The sequence below is a fragment of the Necator americanus genome, chromosome V (assembly GCF_031761385.1).
Source record: "Necator americanus strain Aroian chromosome V, whole genome shotgun sequence".
Taxonomy (NCBI): domain Eukaryota; kingdom Metazoa; phylum Nematoda; class Chromadorea; order Rhabditida; family Ancylostomatidae; genus Necator; species Necator americanus.
The window spans coordinates 339630-362305 of record NC_087375.1 but is presented as its reverse complement, the minus strand read 5'-3'; the positions used below and the strand labels follow the sequence as shown (position 1 = coordinate 362305).

The 22676-nt window shown below is 39.0% G+C and overlaps 3 protein-coding genes across 6 annotated transcripts; 1 reads left to right on the top strand and 2 right to left on the bottom strand.

Moving 5' to 3' along the window:
- Positions 1–1516: 1516 nt before the first annotated feature.
- On the bottom strand, positions 1517–3070 carry RB195_012564 (uncharacterized protein; the record flags this gene model as incomplete). Its single annotated transcript, XM_013447643.1, has 4 exons — positions 1517–1567; positions 1623–1727; positions 2818–2928; positions 2990–3070. 4 exons carry the CDS (start codon positions 3068–3070, stop codon positions 1517–1519), a joined length of 348 nt encoding a protein of 115 aa, XP_013303097.1.
- Positions 3071–3692: 622 nt separating this feature from the next.
- Positions 3693–9222, bottom strand: RB195_012563 (uncharacterized protein; the record flags this gene model as incomplete). 3 transcript variants are annotated; one of them, XM_013447642.2, is made up of 11 exons in its annotated part: positions 3693–3854; positions 4325–4482; positions 4819–4945; positions 5096–5183; positions 5390–5472; positions 5532–5731; positions 6515–6737; positions 7305–7391; positions 7985–8041; positions 8103–8190; positions 9053–9222. In XM_013447642.2, the coding sequence occupies 11 exons, from the start codon at positions 9220–9222 to the stop codon at positions 3693–3695; spliced, it is 1443 nt and encodes a 480-aa protein (XP_013303096.2). The 3 variants fall into 3 exon arrangements, with proteins under 3 accessions (XP_013303096.2, XP_064057871.1, XP_064057872.1); XM_064201991.1 differs by having other exon boundaries at positions 9092–9222; XM_064201990.1 differs by having other exon boundaries at positions 5544–5731; positions 9092–9222.
- Positions 9223–17611: 8389 nt separating this feature from the next.
- Positions 17612–22617, top strand: RB195_012562 (uncharacterized protein; the record flags this gene model as incomplete). Of its 2 annotated transcripts, XM_064201988.1 has the most annotated exons (9): positions 17612–17783; positions 17934–18071; positions 20419–20510; positions 20564–20640; positions 20790–20972; positions 21619–21734; positions 21806–21870; positions 21937–22380; positions 22435–22617. In XM_064201988.1, 9 exons carry the CDS (start codon positions 17612–17614, stop codon positions 22615–22617), a joined length of 1470 nt encoding a protein of 489 aa, XP_064057869.1. The 2 variants fall into 2 exon arrangements, with proteins under 2 accessions (XP_064057869.1, XP_064057870.1); XM_064201989.1 differs by lacking the exon at positions 20790–20972 and having other exon boundaries at positions 17735–17783.
- Positions 22618–22676: the final 59 nt, after the last annotated feature.

The following is a 22676-nucleotide window of genomic DNA, read 5'->3' as shown; positions in this document are numbered from 1 at the left end:
GGTCAACTTGATGAGCGCACCATCCGTAACTACACCGGAAACTCTCAATTTTTATGAAAACTTTCAGCCACATCTTCAAACAAACAACCGATCAAAATCTTCCTATTTTCTGTCGGCTGAAGCTTTTAAGGATCGAGGGCTGACCCTCACAAGTCTGTACCCTTGCGGGTGCTAGCTGATGTGTCAGGTCAGTGTTTTATCCTTCCAGAGAAGTCTAGTACCAATCTACCGACCCCAAAAAGATCTGCTCCCAAAACTAGAGTTACACGCCAATCTACCACGATAAGCCGAAGACTCGCCATTCTAAATCAAATGTTTCCAGCGATTATAGCAAACAACTAACACCCACAATTACAATCCTGAGAAAAAAGTGGATTCGCAGTAACTTCCTAGCGCGAAGATTTCCACGCTGCTATGTTATTTTTCCTTGATTTTCCATCGCATTATGTCCGCAGTATCCAAAGAGTGGAGGAATGTAGCCTGCAGCTGAGAAAACAGGGAAGTGAAAACGGCCTAACCATAATTCAGGGTCGTCGATTATGTTCCTCGAGTATTCTAACTATTCCAGATATTTCAGGAATGACGCGAGAAAGTAAAGTAGAAAAATTTCTCTAAGCACGTCCCAGACGTATAGAAGGAGGTGAAACAAACATCACGCAGCTATCTCAGCATTTCTTCATTTCTTATATCTTAATTCTTCCAAGGTATATATTTATCTATGCCTTTACATGATACGAAGCAGTCTATCATTTTCAATGACGTGATTGAGAATTTATTGTATTTCTTTTCAATTTACTACTGTAAGAAATGTCTGCTTCCGATCGAACAGAACTTTGTATTTGTACTTTGAAATACGAACCCCTCATAAGTGAACTCCGGTGTGCAACTTCCACCTTTTTCGTACCACACCGATAAATGGTTGAGTTTACAAACGTTCGACGACGATTCCTCACCTAATCACATTCGTCCTATCCAATACACAAATATATCATGCGGAAGTAACCGCTTTCTCGTTCTGAAAGTGTGGAATTAGGAACATGATTCCAAATCATTTTCCTGCTTTAGAAATTCTGCGTTTCTCTAATTTGCTTTCTCAACGTCAGTTCCTATAATTGAGAATATGTATGTAATATGTACTGTCTTTTTAAGTTCTCTGAATATATGTACTTCAGTTGGGAACGCTGAGAGTAAACCAATCAACAATAGTGAGTAAATCACCACCTCACAGAAGTCTGAGAACAGCTCAGCAGTTTTCCTATGTAAATTTTATATTATATATGAATGAGAACATTTATTAAAGGCAATTCTATTGAATCTTTGATGATCCACAAGACTACTTTTAACGTGAATTTTGTTTTAAGCCATTACCAATAACTAAGAATTGTGAAATCTGCCGTACAATTTAAGACGCTAAAAGTGAAGATCTCATGTATCAAGGGTCAATAAAAAAAGGCTCCAATACATCGCAAGAGATACAGTTTCATACAGCAATAAGGATAGATGATGCCGCATAAGATTAGTGGCCGTACTTCTGGAACTCCCACTCTCTATTATCGAGAGGGCAAACCTTAAAAAAACATGTTTGATATGCATAGATCGGTTAAACAATCTTCTTCACAAACCTGTCGAGTTTTCAGCCAACGAGAAATGCAGTGGAAATGGAATGCGTGGTTACAGTTTCCCCATGCAACAGTACATTCCTCTTTCTGACCCGTACTTTGGTTTCCCTGAAAATCAAAACACTGCTCCATCCTCATAGTAAGTGCTAGAGCCCAAGAACGACAAACACAAGAACGAGGAAAAGCTGCAGAGCCACCATTGCTGCCAAAGAAGCAAGTGGAAGTTTTTCGCTTCAGGTCCTATTCATAGATATGTGAAAGCCAAAAAAATCATAGCTATACTCGTCGATTATTTCTTCTGTATGATCATCAAAATCCAAATTTTCGTGAGAAAAACCTTTTAAATTTTTAGAGCTACATGTTTAAAGTTACAGAGACTATAGACTCCGATGAAAAACTGATTCACCTAAATGCTTTTTTTTTTAGTTTTGGTGGAATTTTAATCCCACTTTTCCTTTGTTTAAACTTTTGGATATGCAAAACACACGCAAACACAACAAACTATTGATGATTTACAGCTTCGAGAAGAAAGGTTCTCGAAAATCTAAGAAATATAAGAAATATTAAAATTAGTTGAATTTGGGACTATGAAATGTGATACTTTCAGTTCTGATGCCTTCATGTAACTCTCGCTAAGAGTTCTCTTCTACAGTTTTTAACTATTGAAAGGCAGAAGCTGTTCAAAGAAAACAAGGAAAGCGGAATTTCTCAAATGAGATTCTCACTGTTTTTTTTTCTTTCAAGAGAAAAGGAAAACTGGGAAAGAACGGGTACAAGCAGGAATGTCAGACAAAGAACTGCGGACCATATAGAAAAAGTTGGGTGAAGTCATTTGGAAAAAAACTTATGTATTTGATAGACGTACATGTTTCCTTATATTTGGGAAATTCATCCCATGTCCTTAACAAATACACACTAAAACCACCGGGCAAAATGTACACATTTTCAAAACCCAAACGTCAAAGAAAAAAAAATTGCTTGCACAAAAAGAGGAATGTTTTGTAATACTTCATGCACTTGGTTATCCCAATGGGAGATCCTGGGAATGCTTGCTGTTTGGAACGCAAGAGCGCATGTAAGCACAATACATATTTATCGTACTGTGTAAATGAATAAACAAACTGTACAAACGCACGACCGCAGTTCTTTTGACGTTATCAAAAATAGTCACAAACACTTCCTGATCCATTCTGCTTACCTGATTAGCTTGGCATTCGATACACAAATCCATAATATGATTGCGACAGATCGCGCAGTTATCAACCTGGATATCCCACGCCCAAAGCGCAACCGCGCTCCACTTCTTCACCTTAAACAACCCAACTATAACTGAACCAGTAAATCAACACTGAAAGACTAAACGGGTTCACCTCGAATCTTTTCTTGTCTTTGGCAGACACTGCACTAGTTTCACCTTCCTCAACCTCCATCTTCACATTGTCATCGGCCATACCTAACTCTCTACATATCAATCCTCAAATATCCAATTTTCAGTGGTATCTTCTGCATAAACATAAGGAACATGTCCAAGAACCACAGGAAAAGTACTACACTTTCATTTAACACATTAACCATGAGATATGTACTTTTATAAGAACATGACCGTATGAGCTGAAACACAACACAACCTCGACTAGACCGGAAAGGAACTCACTTCGTAATTAGACTACAGAGGCCTCGTATCACGGAGTAGGATTTGATATGTTCCCTACAAAAAAAAGAAAAAGAAAAACGAAAACAACGTAATTGAGCATTTCACTAAAATAGCTAAGATCTTAAAAATGGAAATGATAGAAAAAAAAAAACTGGTCTCATGATGCAAACAGTTCAAATACGGAAAAATCAGAAACATCCAGGAGTTATAAACGACACATGAATATCACACAGATGTCAACAATGCGATATTTAATCGACTCTCTTGCCGATATGCTACAGTAGTAATGGGAAGATCAGTTCCCATGAATGATGCACATAAGTCATGGAATATAGGCAGTTTGTTAATCAACACAAATGGAGATTGCAGGCTGGCATAAATAGGATGATTTACAAGCAAAAGAAATAAGCGATCAGATATCAGGGATGATCTGGGTGAACTATTTGTTGTTGTTGTTGATGCTGTTGTTGTTGTTGTTGTTGCTGAGCAACCATGCAAGCCAAAGCGGCTTGCATAACACTTGATTCGCCATATCCGTTGTCAACTTCATCTAAACCATCGCCGCCTTCTTCGTGATCGCCCTAAAACATGTCTCTCGCACTACTCGAAGCGTATCGCAAAGTAGAGGAAACTCGAGAAGTATTTGTCAGAAATCAGAGAAAAGTTAGACGGAACAGAAGCTTACAGCTTCACAAGAGTCAGAATTCTTCTCCCACACATCATTTGCGAAATAGCAAACTATTCAGTGCACTATTCTGTGCCAAGCGTTTTCAGTTCAAGAACTTTAACAGAACGATCAGACGATCTTTGGGGGTATCTCACTGAATGATCATAAAACACGTCATTCCAATGCATTGATTTTGTCATACCTGTTTGTAGAAAGGTCCACTTCTTCTTCTCATATAAACATATGAAGTGTTGATGAGTACACTAAGATACGCGAAGAATCGAATGATTTGCAGCTTTTTTTCAAGTGACATTTCATTCGTTGGAGAGTACGATTTACTTCTTCTTATAAAAAAAAGATAACGTGATTGTCTGAGCATTTAACCTCATCATGATCCATATCAGGTTCCTCCTTCGGAATGTTCACTGGGTTGTTGCCACCGGCTCCAATGAATGACTGCAGAATTTGACTCGCTGACTCAGCATGAATGCTTCCATAATCAGGTTCAGAAGAAGGACCGCCGTGACGGGGTGGAGAGCACCCTTGACAGTTAACTTATTAATAACAAAAATGAAATACAGATAATCCATTCACCACACTGACAATAAAGTGCAACCCATGGGTAAACTGTTCTAAGGGCAGCTGAGCAGTAACAACAACTTTGGCCCACCTCAGGAGGTGGTAATGAGACAAAAACTTCGTAATGCCCGCTGTTTATGAATGTTTACTCTCAGCTTTTTTGAAATGGTGGAATCAACTTCCTCCATTCACGGAAATCGTTCTCTTCGGCCCAAATCACTTCTAGATATAGCCAAAATTCCCCAGAATTTCCGGTTCACTACGCCAGTATAGTCAACTGTAGTATAGGAGAATAGTACCTGCTGTAAGAGGCTTAGCCTTGTTGCTCGGCTTTGGTGGGAAACATCGAGCAGTAAACATTCGCAGTTGGTATCCGAGACGCTTTCGGTTGTCAATTATCATGCTCTCGTCACCATTGTGAATTGCCTAGAAAAGAAGTGGGAAAAATACTTAGAAGTGCAAATACAGAGCCGATTATGCGCCTTTGCGTCTCCAAAACATTATAGGCTAATTTTAATATCTACATCAAATTCTTTCTTTTTTCCAGAGGGAATGTTACTATACAACCAAGATTACCTTGACATGTTTTAATACATCCGATTTTGCAATTGTCTGCCATGTTTTTTGGCATACGGCACATTGATAAAGATTAAGTTTGATGTGTCTGAAACAATAATATGATTTACGAAATCTTTTGACGCATATGAAGTGAAAAAATAAGCAAATATTTCCAAGAAGTCTCCTTATTAATACTAAAAATTACGACTGATCTCAGAACGGACAATTTTAAACATCTCTTCCACATGACAGAATTGGTCAATTGAGAATCGAAATCTGTGAAGTATTCAAAAATAATAAAATCAATCTCACTTTGTATTTGCATGGTAAACGAGGCTGGATCTTTGATTCGACACCTTCAACCCGCATATCTGACAAGTTACAGCGTCCTTAGGCTGTAAACATTACATATAAAAGTGCACAGAAATACACATGGACACTGTGACTAACTCACAACATAACTGACTTTCCTAACGAGTTCTTCACCCTCTCCTATTAAAGCAGCAAAATCCATTCCTGAGCTCATCGCATCACTAGCAAAGTCCATTGGCGATAGTTCCAGAGCTGAAGATGTTCCAGTGGCAGAAGGATATCCACCTCCATAACCATGGTGTCCATGTGAGATGTGCAGTTGAGGGGTTGAATCAGCAGAACCTGAACAGTGAAACGAGAATAAGGGGCTTCTGGCAATTTAGCACCCATGATCCACCCGTGTTCCTAGGCTTTCTCTGCCCTTGTCATAACAAATTTTTTGATCCCGTCATAAGCACACTTTTAAAACAACATGAACGACATTTTAGCGAATATTTGCAGATGCAAATTTGAAAAAAAAAGTTTGGAGAACCGTATTTGCTCCAACCACTAGCTTGTGTAACGCTTCCAACTTTCGGTTTTTATTTCTCGTGAAAACATGTGTACTATTTTCTTATCGTTATCATCTGTTCGTCCAGCAGACCCAGCTTAAAAAAAAAGATTCAATAACTCTTCCCAGTTAACGTCATTGCATTAGATTTAAGCAGTAAGATTAGCAACCCAAGGATCAGCAGTTCGCTAAACATTGTGAATCCTCTGATTTTATTGCCACCTACTCCAGAGTGAACATGACTAACAACTTTTTGTGGAAGCGGGGCTGCAACGAGGTCACAGGACCAGTACAATTCTCATTCCAGAAATAGTGTTAGCGCAAGTGATTTAGTTAACCAAATATTGTCATATATTTTTGTCATATCCCCAAAAAAATCACCATAATATCTTTCATGACATTTGCACATTGAAATAGTTAAATTGCTTGGTCTCAAACGCTCGTTCTGTTTCATGTTCGTAGCAAATATATACTGAGATATAAAATAACATTTGCGACTAGCCAAAAAGTTAATCTTCTTAGAAAAACTGAAATCTGTCCACATTTCTTTTGAAACAATTCATGAAAAATCTAACCTCCATAGTTTCCCAGACTGTGCTGTGCTGAGCTCAGTACATTGCGTTGAATATGAGGAACAACAGAAGTGGGAGTTACAGGAATAGAAGGTGAAGTGGCTGGGGGTACGACTCCGCCGGTACTACCCGATGATCCTGAGCTTGGCTGTACACTTCCGGATGCATGGTCACATGAGGATCCAGACGGATCGACTGATGATGGGAAACTGTCTGGATCTTCATACTGCAACAATTTCTTTTAAATGGAACAATTTTTGGATATTTTCTTGCCTTTATTTGTGAAGCCAGTTGGCTGTTTGGTTTGGAAGCGTTTGGAAGTTTGGAAGCGAAAGGAAGCAAAGTACGCTATGCAATAAACTCGTCTCGAAGGCAACATTCGAGGGAATTTTCAATATCAAATTCTCTCCAATAACAGATGCGGTTGCAGACAAAGTTTACAAGCATCAGCTCAGCTTCGCTAAGGACACAAATTTTTGCACCTGCACTAACAAAATTAAAGGTTATTTCATTTATTCATATTCATATATTCAGGGACAGATTGATGGTGAGAATCCCCAGCAGAAAGTTGGTTTGCTGGTGAACTTTACTACCAATCTATCCCTGAATATCAAAAGATGTGTATTCGTTGTCATCCTTGGAAATCTCGTCCATAGCCTAACATACCACCGGAAAGAACCAAACAACGAAAATACTTTGAATATCTCGAAGAACGGAGAAAATGCAAAAATCGATCAGTTTTAATGATCACGTGAAGAAATGCAAATGCATAAGGTAAACAAGAGAATATAACCTTGTCCACTGGGAAAAGGCCTGCATGTCCATTTGATGTACCAAGTCCCAGATGGTCATCCGAACGCAGACGAAGTGATGCCCGCATCTGAACAATGAAAATGTAACGAAGACAAGTATTGAAAGCAGCACCCACGTAAATAACTCCTCCACAGTCTCCATTTTTTCTTTTTCTTTTCTTTCTCCATGTTTTCCATCAGGTTTTCACTGACATTAAGAACGAAGAGGAACAATAAAATATATTATACCGACTAGGGCATCAAAACAATCGCGCGAAAAGGCTGTAGGCTCTTATCCCCGAAGTGTTTGTTTGACGGGTGAAACAAATCATTAAGGACGATGTGATTATAATGAGTATCTATAATAATTAAGATTTGCGAATATGCAAGGGCACAAACTTTTAGCATATAGCTACTGCACAATAACTACAAAACTGTTCACAGTGAGACGAGACTGATAATTTTCTGACACCTTTCCACAGTATAGCAGCGGAATTGGGTTCACAAGGGCCTTGAATATTTAACATAGGAAGAATATAGGAAGGCGACATCAGATCATAATCACATTCGTACAAATTTGAAATTAATGCTCGTATAAATTCAAAATATACATGTGTTATCCCTTAACGTGGGTGCTGCATGATCCACAGTTTGAAAGCTACGCCAAAGAATGTGCAAGAACCTTCAATTTGAGTTCCATGGTTTTCCGCTCACCTTCGGGAGTAAAGCGATAACGCACCTGAAATGACTGATTTTTCATATGTTACTGTGATTTAACGGGAAAAAAAGATAGGACCTACAAAGAACTCCTTTAACCCATGGTCGCTCTTGCAGTGTGAAATAAGTGCAAATTCCGTTGGGAACTTTGCAAATCGGCAACGTTCGCACCTGAACAGGAATTTTTCAGTTCACTAGTGAAGGTGAAGAGAAACAATAATGAACGATCATTCCACCCCAAGAACAGTCACTTTTACTTGACGTTTTCTTGTCAGATTTTCCTCCATTATTACAAACGTGTTGTGTTGTGCGACCCAAGTTTGGTCATACACATGTACCGAATTAATGGACAATAGCTGTGATCAGGCTGATTAAAATGACAAACTATCATTTCATCATCTGTGATTAAAAAATTTCTTTGAAACACAGACGTAATTCGGTATAAACCAAGAAGATTTATATTTGTAAAGCGCCAACCTTCCTACCTCTAAACGGAGAAACATTGAAAACATTCACTGGCTACTGCACACAGAACATAAGGTCCAATATGTATATTGTTATTTGACTTGATGATGACAATCCCACGCCCACGGGTGGATTGTATGTGTGTACCCAAAGAACGGAATTTCGTATCAGCCATTTTGCTCAATACTTACTGCCGACGTCGCAACTGTTTGTTCTGAGAGTGGCAAGTAATTCCTTCAGGGAGAAAACAGGGGTAAAATGTAATTGGGGAAGGGAGGGGGCTACTCAATGGTGCCCTTGTTTCTCAAAATAAACAAAATCAATCGCGCCCTAATGCCTAAGCATTAGTACTAGAGGATCTATACCATGTAAGCTAATGTTACTAATAGAAAAAAGTTAGCGTCGAGAAATAAGGGCACCACTGATTCCTTCCTCCTCCCTCACCCCAATTACATTTTTTCCCGAAAACAGGAAGATAGGCTTAAAAGGAGATTTCAAACAATTGTGGTGAAAGCGTCCTAGTTACTTCTGAGCTGAAATAGTTGAAGTGCTTGAGTGACCCTCCAACCCTTTAGAATCTTTGTAAAGATCAAAAGCGACAACGTACTCGTATGGACAGTAATTGAGGTGATCGCTGGCGATATGTATCTCGAGTTCTTCAGGAGTAGGAAACCGTAATGAATCTCCACCACATTCTATGCAGGTGTATGGTATCGGTGATATGTGGCTATGATTCATCTAAACAGAATGGCTGATAAATGTTCGTTGCTGTTGAAGAACTGCATTTTTCCAATTGTACTTTTTTATAGAGGAATAAGAGTTGGGTTGTTCTTTTTAATGAAGAAGTTTTCTAAAAACAGCAGTGGCCCAACTTTTGTTCCTACAAAGAAAGACGAGGAGATACAATGTTTAGTAGCGTAAAATAACAATACTATATAAGCAAATAACTTATTACATATATAGTACACGTACAGTCGATTATATAAAACGTATTGTTTCGGTATGATGCACTGCGTCCTCGGTGAATATGTGCTTGGCCCCCTGTCCACAGGGCGCAACAAACCCCTCGTAGCTCTTTTTTTGTTTCTCATAGTTCTTCTATCTTTTTTTTTAATCAATAGCCCACCGATAGGAATAATGGTCTTAACAACGTCTTTCCCTAGTTCTGGCATTTCTTTTACTTCTGGCAAGTTGTAGGATTTTAATTGCAGGTGCTTCCAGCTTTTTTTTTTCTGTAAGTGTGCTCTGTGGATGGTTAGCGTAATTCGAGGACGGATTTTAGGATTTTACTACGACCACAATTGCAAAAGATGCTGATCATGAATACTTACCCGAAGGAGTGAAGGGGGAATTCAATTCCCACAAACTGAAATCTTAGAGGAGCCTCAACAACGATAAAACAAATGGAGAGTTACGCAATCCTACTCATGCACTATTATATGGAGGAAAAGAATAACTTTTAAAAAAATCTCTTGGAGCTTGTAGCGCTGGAGAGGAATAATGCACGTCTTCAGCGAGGAAGCAATACGTCACCCTGATTTTATGCCGCCTGTATGTGTGCAACGAAATTCCCATTAGGCAATCAGACTATCTAATTGACGAAACAAAGCCAGAGAGCGTTTTCCGGGCTTCTCCGATGCGTTAACGTCAAACACTAGACAAATAATTTTGGAGATCGCCTGGGTCAAATAGTTACAAAATGTTTGCACCACAGAATCATGAAACTGCTATCTATATCGTACTGGTTGTGAGTATACTTACTGGAAGATGAAGAAGATTGGAAGTCAGGAATCATATGACGGGCTTATGGATTAATTCATAATCGCAAGCTGACGCGGCACTTTGCCGCAAATCATGCTCTTTGCTATGCATACACTCAGTATTCTCCTTCACCTGCACCAATTGAGGGCACATCACGCCCACCTGCTTGAACACCCTCCGCATCAGCTTAGAAACTTTTGAAATGCAAACATCAACTGTACACATCAGCTCAGTTATGTAAATACACCATACATACTAAATTACATCAAATATATATATATATATATATATATATATTATACCACTATCACTTATTTGTTTATTTATAAGAAATATACGACGTTGCGTTTCCTCAATGAAAGCTTGCACAGAACCACCTTTACATATGCGAAAGCCCCTCCAACCTTTTTTTTCGGCTTTTTTTTCAACAGTTTTCAGCAATTTACCTTGTAAAAGTGCATGAATACGCTTACATAATCTTAACGAAGCCCACTTCTTGTGCAAGTGTGTTCACACATTATCCATTAGTTTCTTTTCGATCATAGGACGTCTGCAAGATCCTAGTTTGTAGTGATTCCACTTCTGTTCTTTTTTGTGTGATTGTGAGTTCATGCGTGAGCACAGTTGTACAAGAAGTGGTGCAGAGATCCTGCTTTTGCAAACTGAAGCTTTCGTGGAAATACCCTGGAATCAAGAGAAACTTTTGAACTAGCAAAGAAAAGGTTCCCTTACGACTACGGAAGATGAAAATTGTGTACAATTACACAAAAAGGGACAGAAACTAAGGAGCACTAGGAGCAAAAACAGGATGAAACCAATAAAGAAAGACTTCACTAAAATTATTTAATCCTATCCATACAGTAATACGCGAAAAAAAAATGGAAATCAGTTTTCGTATGGTGTAGAGAAAGCTCCTGGCACACCTTCACCGAGGACGTGTCGCGTCATCATGTTACGTCTTATGTATATACATATATACAGGTATATATATATGTATGTATGTATGTATGTATATATATATATATATATATATATATATATATATATATATATATATATAACCTAAGAACCAACTCATGCTGGATGAGAAACCATATTAGAACATGTGAGTTTGTTTAAGTTCTAATCTAACTAGTGGTTGTGGCCAGTCCTTTGATTTGAATTCAGTGACACTTCAAAAATTATGAAAAAAAACGCTACAAATCTAAATTATCGAACTCGTCATATCACAAAGAAGTTATAAACAAAGGCATAATTCAACAAAGTAATCAAGTACTACGGAGACAAAAATAACGTGCATAATACATGTCTAACGTTAACTTATTTATACATGCCTAGTGTTAACTTCTTATTTCCTCCTAAGCCAACCGGGAGAAATCATACTTTCTACCTAATAAAAAGTTTCAGCCAATGTCCACTGAGCTAAAACTTCTATGAAAAAGCCAGGTCACGAAACTGTATCCCGTGCGTTGAGATCCACGAGCGGTAAACCGCATCAGTGGGTGCAAGATGTAAATATAAAAATCGAATACTAAAAGAAATTCAAACAAGTTGAAGTTGCAAAAGGATCAAAGGGAACCGAAAATTAGATTGGATGTAGTCGCATCAAGAGAAAAAACTGATCAGAGAAAACAGAATTGTCCTATAGGATACGGTACCAAGGCAGACAAAAAGCAGCAAAAGATTGCGAATGCTTTCATTCAGAACAGAACTTTAAAAGCAGTACCTTAGCGTAGTATGCTTCCGAGATCAATGTTATATTATACAATTGTTTCTAATCATTCGCAACAAATTAAATAGATTCCAGAACAAACAACTCTCTGTGGAAGTTCTGAAATCCATGATTCTAGAAAGGAAATCCTCAAAGGTCTAGTCTAATTGCGCAAAATGGAGCAATTTCTCGAGATACAGAATTGGTTTCTAGCCATTTTTCAGTGTTGATATTCCAGGAATGCGCTACGTCGTCAAACAATCGAAACCACAACAGGTCTGCTTATCCCTAAAACTCTACCATTGTACCAGCTCATCTCAATATAAAAAAAAACTTGGATGATTCCTTTTGTGAAAATAAGAGGGTGAAGTTAAATGAGCCAGGGTGGCTTCATTGTGATTACTTACAGACTCTTTCAGATCATGGTCTCAATGACACACATCGTAAGAAATATCCGTACCAAAACTAAAACCAAGCATATAGTTAGTTACACAAAGAAAACCTACTAACTTAGCGCGCGAAATTACTAGTAAGTAGGAGAAAATTGTGCAGATTGGACGCTCTGAATGGAGTAATTCGTCTAATTAAGGCTTTCTATAACCATGGAAACGAGCTGTTCATTGAATTGCTTGCACAAACGGCAAATAAAACGTTTGCTCACTGGAAAACCGAGTAGATACTTCCTAGCACACAAATTATGAAGTTCAAATGTACTCTATTTCGTGTGCGGGGCGCTACTCCTTTTTTTTAAAATTCAACAACGACAGAAGAAGAGTATGATCGAAAAAGAAGGAGAGTTGCTGAGAAGTAGTTACAGTGACGAGTTGACAAACAACGAACCTCTCATGTGAAGAAGAGCGGTAGTGGAGTTGTTTTGTACGGATACAGGTAGAGACGGCGGTGTCGATCGATTTCGCCTTCCTCCCTCCTTTCTCTTCTATTCTTCCTTCCCCGCACTCTTATCGAAAGCGACGAGAGAGTGCAGACAACGAGGAGGCGACAGTGAGGAAGGGATGAATGGGAGAGGGGCAGTGATGCGACGGTGGACGATTAGCACACGGCATGATGCAGCATGCCAGGGATAGAGTGATGAAATGGAAACGGAGGAATATGACATCGATCGACCAACTACTGAACACACCCGAAACGATGACCACCGCCTGGTTGACGGATGGAACTCGTCCGCGGCTGGACTCGTCCCATCTGTCCGCACTGCACAAAGGCAAGCAGATTTTTGTAACTGGTACCGCGCCTGAACCGTTTGAGTCTTTTAGTGGTGCTGGTAGAGCTAACATGGGGTAAATTTTATTTTTAAAAAATGAGGGGACTCGAAAATTGTGTTTGTATTTGTGTGCGTAATCGTCTAGTATTCTGTTCATCATAAGACCCAGCGAGAGGACGAAGGCCTTGGGGGGGGGGGGGGGGGGGGCTGGAAGCTAGGTAAAAATGACTTGAGGTCTGGTGCAGTTGGGTGAGCGGTTCCGCTCAAAATAGTGCAGCGTGCCCTTATTCCTCTCTGCAATCCGGTTGGAGCTAATGAGGGTCCCATCTCGGGCGTGTCCGCTTACGCAATTGTAACAGGTTCCAAGGTTTTTTGTCCTAATAATACATTTCCTAACAACACTGCTGTAATTCAAAAATCAGAAATCGCAGAAATACGAATCCTACGTTCCTGTTTGGATGAATATAGTAAGCGTGTTATTACTGGTACGGCGCAGGCAAGTAGTAGGTTTCTGGACGGGTTTTGCCGGACTCCATGAGATAAAATGAACGTCCACAGGATCAGATGAACTTCATAAAAATTGTAACAAACGAAAGGGTCTGCTGCAAAACGATGCCTGTTCCATACCTAAGAAACGATGCAGTACTGCTCGTTTAGTAGCCAAGAAGAAGGCTAGGAATCAGTGCTCGGAAAACAAAAAAAACTTAATCCTTTTTAAAGAAGCAACAGAATGAAAAATGGAGCGTGTGTGCAGAACATCACTCACCTATTTTCTGCCAGCTTAAGCTCTACACATTCTAAAATAGGAATTAACACTGTCAATACGACACGAAGCACGGTGCAGTTGCGTAAGCGGCTGCGCTCCAAGCGACGCAGCGAAGATAGCGGTTGGAAAAGAGATGGGACCATCCCGAACTGCGGCAATGAACGGTGAACTGTAGCAATGGTCCTCACTCGATCCTAACCGTTACGCTCCTCCGCACCGCCTCAAGCCCAACCGCCTGCGCAACTGCACCGTGCTTCATGTCGTCTTGGGCCGACTATATCTCACAGATGACTGCGTTCGCGTCTTTGTAACGTAACCACCTGGTTATTTTAGGCCCGTAGGCTGGAAAGAGCGAGGGTCCCATTGTTTAAAGGTTTACTTGTAGCGTTTACTGTGAACTGGAATTACAACAGATCCCGATATAAAGTACACGTTTGGGCGATGAGACATTTAAGAACGATGTTCGCAAATTTCTGACCGGAATGTTGTCATTTCCCCGGCAAATGAGAAAAAATTTCTTAGGTCCTGGATCCTCTCACTTTCGGTCTCGATCCAGCGTACATATAGTTGGCACGGAACGTGTTGTGGGGTGAGGCGAATCCTTCTCGGTAAAGGGGTGTGCCGAGTCCTCTTTACAGTAGGCAAAAATGCTCCTAACAAAGTTCTCTCCCATTCCTATCCTATTTTTCGAACAAGTATGCAAATGAGTACGTAATGAAGCCCTAAAATCTATCTCAGAAGTACGCTAACTATGCACATTTGCAAGGAAAGTGTAGCAGAAATAGGATCCTTACAAATTGCCTAAATCCCAAACTCTTCTCACGTTCAGATCTAATGAGTTTTGAAATATTTGCAGTAGATCGAAGTGACAGTAATAGAGTGTCATTCAAAAAAGTAGAAGAGACTTATGCGACAACCTAATAGGGCAAATGGTAGGAGCTCACTTTCTTCCTTCCTTCCTAACTAGTTGGTTATACGGACAAACGATAGATGAAATACGACATAAACATAAGACGGCAATAAAAGTGTTAACTGTGTACAACGAAAAATAATAATATATAAAATAAAATATTAAAAATGAAATGTAAGAATAAAAAATATAAAAAAGCGCCTGGATGAGGAAAAGATGGGCTGCTACACGTTTTTAAAGGTAAGTGCAAGGTAACACGAACAGGACTGCAAAAATATTTCAGCATGGGCTTCCTAAACAACCGCACAATGTAGGAGGAAGAGATAATGAAGATGATAGCTAAAAGTAAAAAAAAAGACAACTAGAGGTTACCGCTACAGCACTAAAATGAGTTTTATGACAAACAGGAGGAAAATCAAATCAAGCCAATGTTTAGCTCTAATGTTCATCGTAGGTCCAAAAGGTCCAGATTGAAATGAGATCCCCGAATTTGAGAATTTTTTTAATCTTTGGTTCTTATAATTCTTTGCAACACCACAGACGCATGAACTATGGACATATTACTCTGCTTTTTCAGTTTAAACAAATATTGCGAAAAATGGACCAAAGAACAAAAATGATATAAATGGGGACGGGGTGATAAAATAAATAGAAATCAGCCATGTAAATTCTACAGTAGAGAAATTCAAAAAATTACTAGAGATACATTCTTACAAAATGGGTCAGATTTCAGAAGAGGCAGGTGACGGAACAATCAAACAACATTGGGGAATTACTTCTAGGAAAAAGCGAATTACACTTTAGGATGATAGAATTATTGTGGGTAGTTCTAGTGTTACAGCCATATTTGAGGAAACAAATCCAGGACAAACCAAAAGGGACTGATTTCACGGTTAAAAAAAATAGATTAATGATTTTTGACAATTGTACCAAGGAAAACTTTGCGCCTCTAATGTTTACAAACCCAAATTTAATTTTCATCCATTTAGATTTATGGATGATTCACTAATCATGCATAATGCTGAAGAAAATATCCTTACAAATATTCTAGACCAAACTTACCACAGTGTTTTGACGTTGGAAAAAACCAATAGTACAAATTACGAGTGTTATTTTTTAGACCTACATATTTACTGTTCTAACGACCATTTGAACACTAAACAATACAACACGACAGACTTATTCAATTTTACTGTTCTAGATTCTGCCATGGCAATTCTTTTATTTCTAATACTCTTATAATCGCTATCATATATACTGAGACTCTCCGAACATCTAGAAATTGTAGTTTTTATTCAGATTTTATAGGCAGACTACAGATCATGCTCAAGCTTCTGAGTACTTTAAAATATGACAAGAACATTATTATTCAGACTATTTTTCAAATGCTTTATTAATAACAAACATATCATTTATAAGTATCCTGAATTATATAGAATACGTAGTTTTAAAACATTTACTAATACGCTTGTATCCAGTCTGTTTTTATGATCTCCTTGACCTAACACTCACTCATATTTCGATCTTTTTTTGGCGCTTTAGCTGGCTATAAATAGCAGTCTCTATATCAATTCCACATTCTGTTCACTCTTCCTTACTGAAGAGCCTCGGGAGTGAACAGCACGTATTATTCCTACTTATTCTCTACTTTCTATTCTATATTCTGCTCCTTCCGTCTAAGGGTAGAGGCGAAACGGAAGTGATTATCATATTCTAAGCTACTTCCCTAATATTCTGCTATACACTGATCTAGTTTCTACTATTCTACTAAATTAGACTACTATAACCTCCAAAAAATTGGTGCGAAATTACACATAGTAATCAATGCGAAGCGATTTCAACTGTTAACAGTTTCAGATCTTTCCAAATCTTCTGCTTGTTCTCGTAGATCTTCCAGAAGCTCCGAAACCACAGATGGAGAAAATTTCTGTTCATGTTGATCGTGTGATGAATTAAGATAGAGCTTTAGAAATGTCTGTTCAGGAGTTATACGCGAGATGTGACTAGTTTCTTTTTTTCAGAAATTGTCTAAAATTATCATTAACAGCGTGAGAATTGGCGGAGCAACAGAAAATGATATGTCCGAGATGTTAGAACTGTTGCATGATCGTTAGGCAACAAAAATACTTTATATCGTCACGAGATATGGTATTGTCGGGTTCGAAAGGAAGAATTTTGAAAGAAAGCAGTTAACAATATGAGCAATTACAACCATTGCCAATTATGGTATCCAGAATACGGTAGGTTTTTCCGTACCTTATGAAATGGTTGCGAGGATACAGGAAGATGGGAGGATGTAAATTGGAATGAATGCGTTCATGTGTTGAGACTTAGCTACAGCTTCCAGAGACAGATTACATGAGTGAAACAAGCAAGAGTTCAACAAAGTAAATGGAATTCAAAAACCAACTAAAAATTAAAAAACCAACTGAGCAACCAAATTAAAAAACGAACTCAAATCTCCTGGCCCGAAGAAAAACCGACGCCTACTCACTTTTTTGTTCACCTCATCGTGTTGTTTTGCGTTTACTGTGTACTTGAATATACAAATATTTGGCCCTTATTAAATTTTGCGACTGTGTTATTGTGAATACGTTATATCTTTAGAACTAGGAAGTAAATGTTTACTTAGATGCCGACGATAACCTTATTGGCTGGGCCAGCATATCTGAGAAATAAAAGCAGACTTTTGTGCCATCTGCAATTCTTAGGATTCGTTTTTCTTTCGTGGACTCTCCCACTTGTTTTCGGCGGTCAATGTGCTTTGAATGTCAGAATGAGCCCTCGAGCACACGGTGGTTGCCCTCGCATTGTGAGCTCCTCCTGGCAACGGACGAGCATTTCGACTTGAAGACCATCTGTACGAATTTTATATCACGCATGTCAAGTACTCGGCTGTGTTTGCTGGTTTTTGTGCTGTGGAAAAGAGGTGGGGTTTTTTAGAACCTTTCTGGTACATATACAATTGATGACCTTCTTTTTGAACAGTCCAGACCAGAGGAACTGCTGCGTGCCCAGCAGAACACATATTTTTCCCTATAGTTTTTTTTGGGTTTATCCAATCATCCTTAGCTTTCAGCTTCTGCTATTTGTTATGAGGATCAGTTTACCTGCCTTATCGGGCCTAAATGTATTCCGATCCTATGGTTATGCGATGGAGCTCGTGATTGTCCGGATGGCAGCGACGAGGGTCACGATCAATGTCATCCTCATTTAAGTTAGTCTTTTGCGTTATATTTTCGTAGGTAAGAAAGAAATCTGAACATCACAGAACACTTATGATGAATTCCTCAATATTTTTTTAATAAAAACTGGTTTTAAAGTGGAATTTTCGACTTTTGATGAACCTTCTCCTTTCGTCACAATGAGATGTACTTATTTTTGATGAACTGTATACAAGCTTGTTAATTGATTTTATCACTGAACATTTCGGAAAAATCGCTTTTACAACGACTTGAAATGAACAATTCAATTTACAATATAAGTAAACAAATCCTTCCGCAACTGCACAGATAAGCTGTAAGCACAGTTTTTCAATCACTAACGTAGAGACTGCGCTAAATATTCATATTGGATTGTAGAAGCTTAGTATTGATCGTTGAGTGATCGATCACGAGAGCAATTGATTCGAACGTCTCATTCAACTCAGGAGAATAACCCTAAATATGGCGCATGTTCCCACTTGATCGGGTGGCACTCTTCCTTGCGATTCATGTTAGGATTTTTAGTGTGAATCCAAAATGCCTCCGACAATTCTCAGGTTAACGTTTTAGATTTGCGCATTAAGATTTACACCCTGATTCCAAAATTAAAACATTTGCGAATAAAACCAATTCAGATCCTCGAGTGCAGGTCATCAAAAATCAATACTGCAATCAACCTCGTCAATTTCGCTGCTAAGCCTATTATCACATCTATCAACGATCGTTCAAATTAATGTATATGTGTGTCACATGGGAAGAAAACATAGCAAAGATCGACGTTATGTGGTTCACGTGGTCCACTTGACGATTTTACTTTGTCTCATTAATACTGAAAGTTTAGCGGGTGTAATTGTTCTTCCAGATGGCAATTTTCTCGTGCTAGAGTCACACCTACAAATTCCTTGCTAATTGCTGCGTGGATTGATATCCATCATCAGCATTCACTACCCTGTAATTTTCAAAAATTTCCAGATTAAAAAACTTTACTCAGGAATCAAAGATGTTGATTTTGAACGTGGTGGGATGTGCTGAGATCACAAATTATCAGCGTATTCTCTTGCTGCTTCTTTTATTAGTGCTGACATCAAACTAATGGGAGGAGTGAATCAGTTTTCTGATAAAATTAAAGTGATTAACTACTAATTCAAGAAAAAGTTGTTTCTTTGATTCCTCCACGTTTCATCCAGATGTGGAAATTTTGTACAAATATTTTTAGCGTGTGTGCTATTAATGCTCACGCGAATGACACGCAGTACGCCATTTATGAGAATGAGAAAGAATCAAATGCAAAATGTCAAAACCTCAATGCAGTTATAATTCGGAACTCGTTCCGCTGCTAAGCGACTGCTCTGAATCCATAGAACTCTTGAGAAATGGAGCTTACTGGGAAGGGAATGGAGTTGATCAATGAAGTGAGGATAACGGAATGATCCTTAGTAAAATGGAGCTGGTACTGACTGTTAGCTGCTGAATTTGAGCATAACCGTTAATCATATGAGAGCTTTCCACAATCACTGCGTGACTGGCGAAGAAGTTCTCACTTGGTCATCCTAGAATCAATACGGTTTCTTTAATTGCACTAGATGAGGCGTTTTTCGTCGCTTCACAAGCGATTTTTAGAAGAGTTACATCCAACCGCAACAAAAAAGACGGAAGAGGATTCCGGAGAATAAAAGAGAATGCATCTTACATTGAGAGAAGCTCTATTCTTCTTAATTTTGAAAAATAATAGAAGTATAGAATATACATTCCTTTACTTTTTTGGTAGTGCATTCGTTGTAGATCTTTTTAATAGTCAGCGTTTTCAGTATTATGACGAAAATGCTTTTTAAGTCACAAACATAGGATTCTTCGTCGTCACTGCTTTTCTAGAAAGCATATATGAAGTTAAGACTCCCGAAATTGTAATGTAACTGTGAAAAGTTTAGCTTTTGTAAAGTGTCAGCGCGTTTTCTGGAGGAAAAATACATTGTGTTAGCTCGATGGTTTATTTATTTAATTCTTCATCTACTCTCTTACTTCTCCAATCACCAGTTCTTTCACGCTTTCAGTGTGAAATCCACGAAATTAGAACTAAGTGCTGCAAGAGAAAAAAAAATTGAAGTTAGGAACAAAGAAATACACAAAAGAAATGCACCAGTGTTGAAAAGAAGTTGCTTCAATTCCTTCACATCCAGGGTGTTTGTAACACTTTAAAGAAAATCGTTGAGGTTTCTACCTTTTTGTGCCGTACGTCTCTAACTCTGTGAGATGCACGAAAAAACTCTTCATAGGTTTATAGTTAGTTGCACTCCTACTTTACACCTTCAAAGACTTTACTCCCTGAAAATAATAAAATCATCTAAAAGTGAAGAATTGCAGCCAACATCACTTGTCCTGGTAATCAGCCGGACTGCATACATGGAGGTGTGCCACGATGCATCCCCGAAAATTGGCTTTGCGATGGACATCAGGTTGGGTGAAGGAATAGGTGATTTAATACTCATTTACCATACATATTCTTTAGGACTGCGACCATGGTGAGGATGAGATAAATTGTGGAAAGATGGAGAAAAACGGTGGATGCGGTATAACACAACATAGGTAACCATGGAATTTACTTAAAAAAAAACGACATATAAATTCACATTGTGAAGTCCACATCTTGGACAACGTTTGCTGTATGAAAACTGGATAAATTATGAGGTCTTTAAGTGACGAAACCTGTAATTCCTGCGTGTTTCGCTTCTCAGAGATATGCTACAGTTCGATCGAAGCGACCTCGCCTATGGTTTGGCAGTCGGTTCCGCCAATTCAAGAAAGCAACACGTGTTTACAAATTATTCAACAGTCAAATCACAAAAGAGAAAAATCCAGTTGGCTCTACGTCATTCCGTCTCGAAAATTCTACAAATTGTGCCTACCTCAAATGAGAGGTGTGTTGTCGGAACAAAATGACCTGAAACTCGGTTCGGTTGCGGTGTAACTTCACTCGGTGTAGTCCGAGTGAAGCTAGCTGTGGTCCCACTTAGATCCCAACCGCTATCTGAACCACGTCGCTTCGAGCGCAGCGCAGCGAGAGAGACCTTCATGAAAGTTCTTTCTATTCTGGTCAACGCTGTAAATATGGTAACCTCATTGGACGAAAATATTCTAAGCAGAGTTATGACTAAGTAGCTGTTAAGTGTTTTCCGGAGAGCGAAACTAAGATCGTTTTGATCTGACTGAGCTATACCAGCTGCGAGCATTGCATGCCACTAACTTAAGAGAAAGGATCTGCAGACGAAACAGATATCTTTTCCAGTCTCAACATTCTCATTCATTGTGAATGGGAGAATGGAGGTCCCATCTGCTTGGATTATTCGAGAAATGAGACTTTCAAAAGGAATGAGAACAACCACTCTGGAATCCTCCATACTTTAAAACACCCTTTAAGAGTGAGGAGTTAGTAATGTAGTTCAAGGATTTATTACTTGAGGTTTTTGACTTCTTTTCGTCTACTATGGTCTAGGTCTGACTACAATTTATCTTATTTACTTATTTCTTTATTTTCTGGATTCTTGTAATGACTTATGATTTCAGATGTGGAGACAAGTGCATACCTCGACATCAAAACTGCAAAGAACCACCGGATTGCAACGGTGAGAAAGGCAAAGACGGCAAAAAATGCAGTGGGTCCAGCACCAGAAAAAACGAAGGTAGGATCAACCGATATTTCCATCATTTGGACGTTTTTGTTTTTTTTTTTCAAGTATGCATAGTGTTGCAGTCAGTACTCGTCCAACAGTTCCAGTCCAAGTTAACAAGAACTCCACTAGTAATCACCCAACGGACGTGAGTACGGTCTCACTTGACGCTTTTTAGTCGAAATATTACGCATGAATCTCATCATCGGTTTAGGAAAATGTTAGGATCACATTTAATCCGGAAAAATCATCATCGCCAAGTTGGGCGGAACTACTCACAACCGTTTCCAGGACAACACGAGGAGCATCCACTTTTACTCCCCCAATACCGTCATCATCCACAAGTCACAGTTTGACCACCACTGCGACTAGTGAAATTTCCCCATCAAAGCCAGAAAGCAACAAAAAGCCTGAAGGCACCAGTACAGTCCCGAGTTTCACAGAGAATTCTGGGGAATCAAAGAAATTTTTCACATTAACTCCACCATTTTCTCCCAAGAAACCCTTCGATCCATCTGTAATCAGGCCGAAATTGGATGTATCTTCGCTTCAAAAACTGAAGTCAGAACTTCCGGATATGAATCCTGGTAACCTCAATCTGTCCAGCCTCGCTAAAATACTCCGTTCAGATACACAAGAGCATGCAGTCGTCGTTCAGGTGCCTAAGAAAGCGCAGAAAGCAAATTTCAAAAGGGATGCCAATATGTTGCAGAAAGATACGACTGGACATGAGGAAGTGGTGTACGATAACGTCGAGGAGAAGTCAGAATCTGAGCAACGAAGCAATAACGGAGTTCAGGAACAACCGCTGAATGTTGTGCAGGGACGTATCGAGCCTGAATTAGAGCCGGTGAAGTCCGTTGTTGGCGAACCTATCAAGCCAGTGAATCTTTAGCTACATGTCATGTTAACGCGTATTTTTTTTTGTTATTGCTGTAGATGTTCTTTTATTTT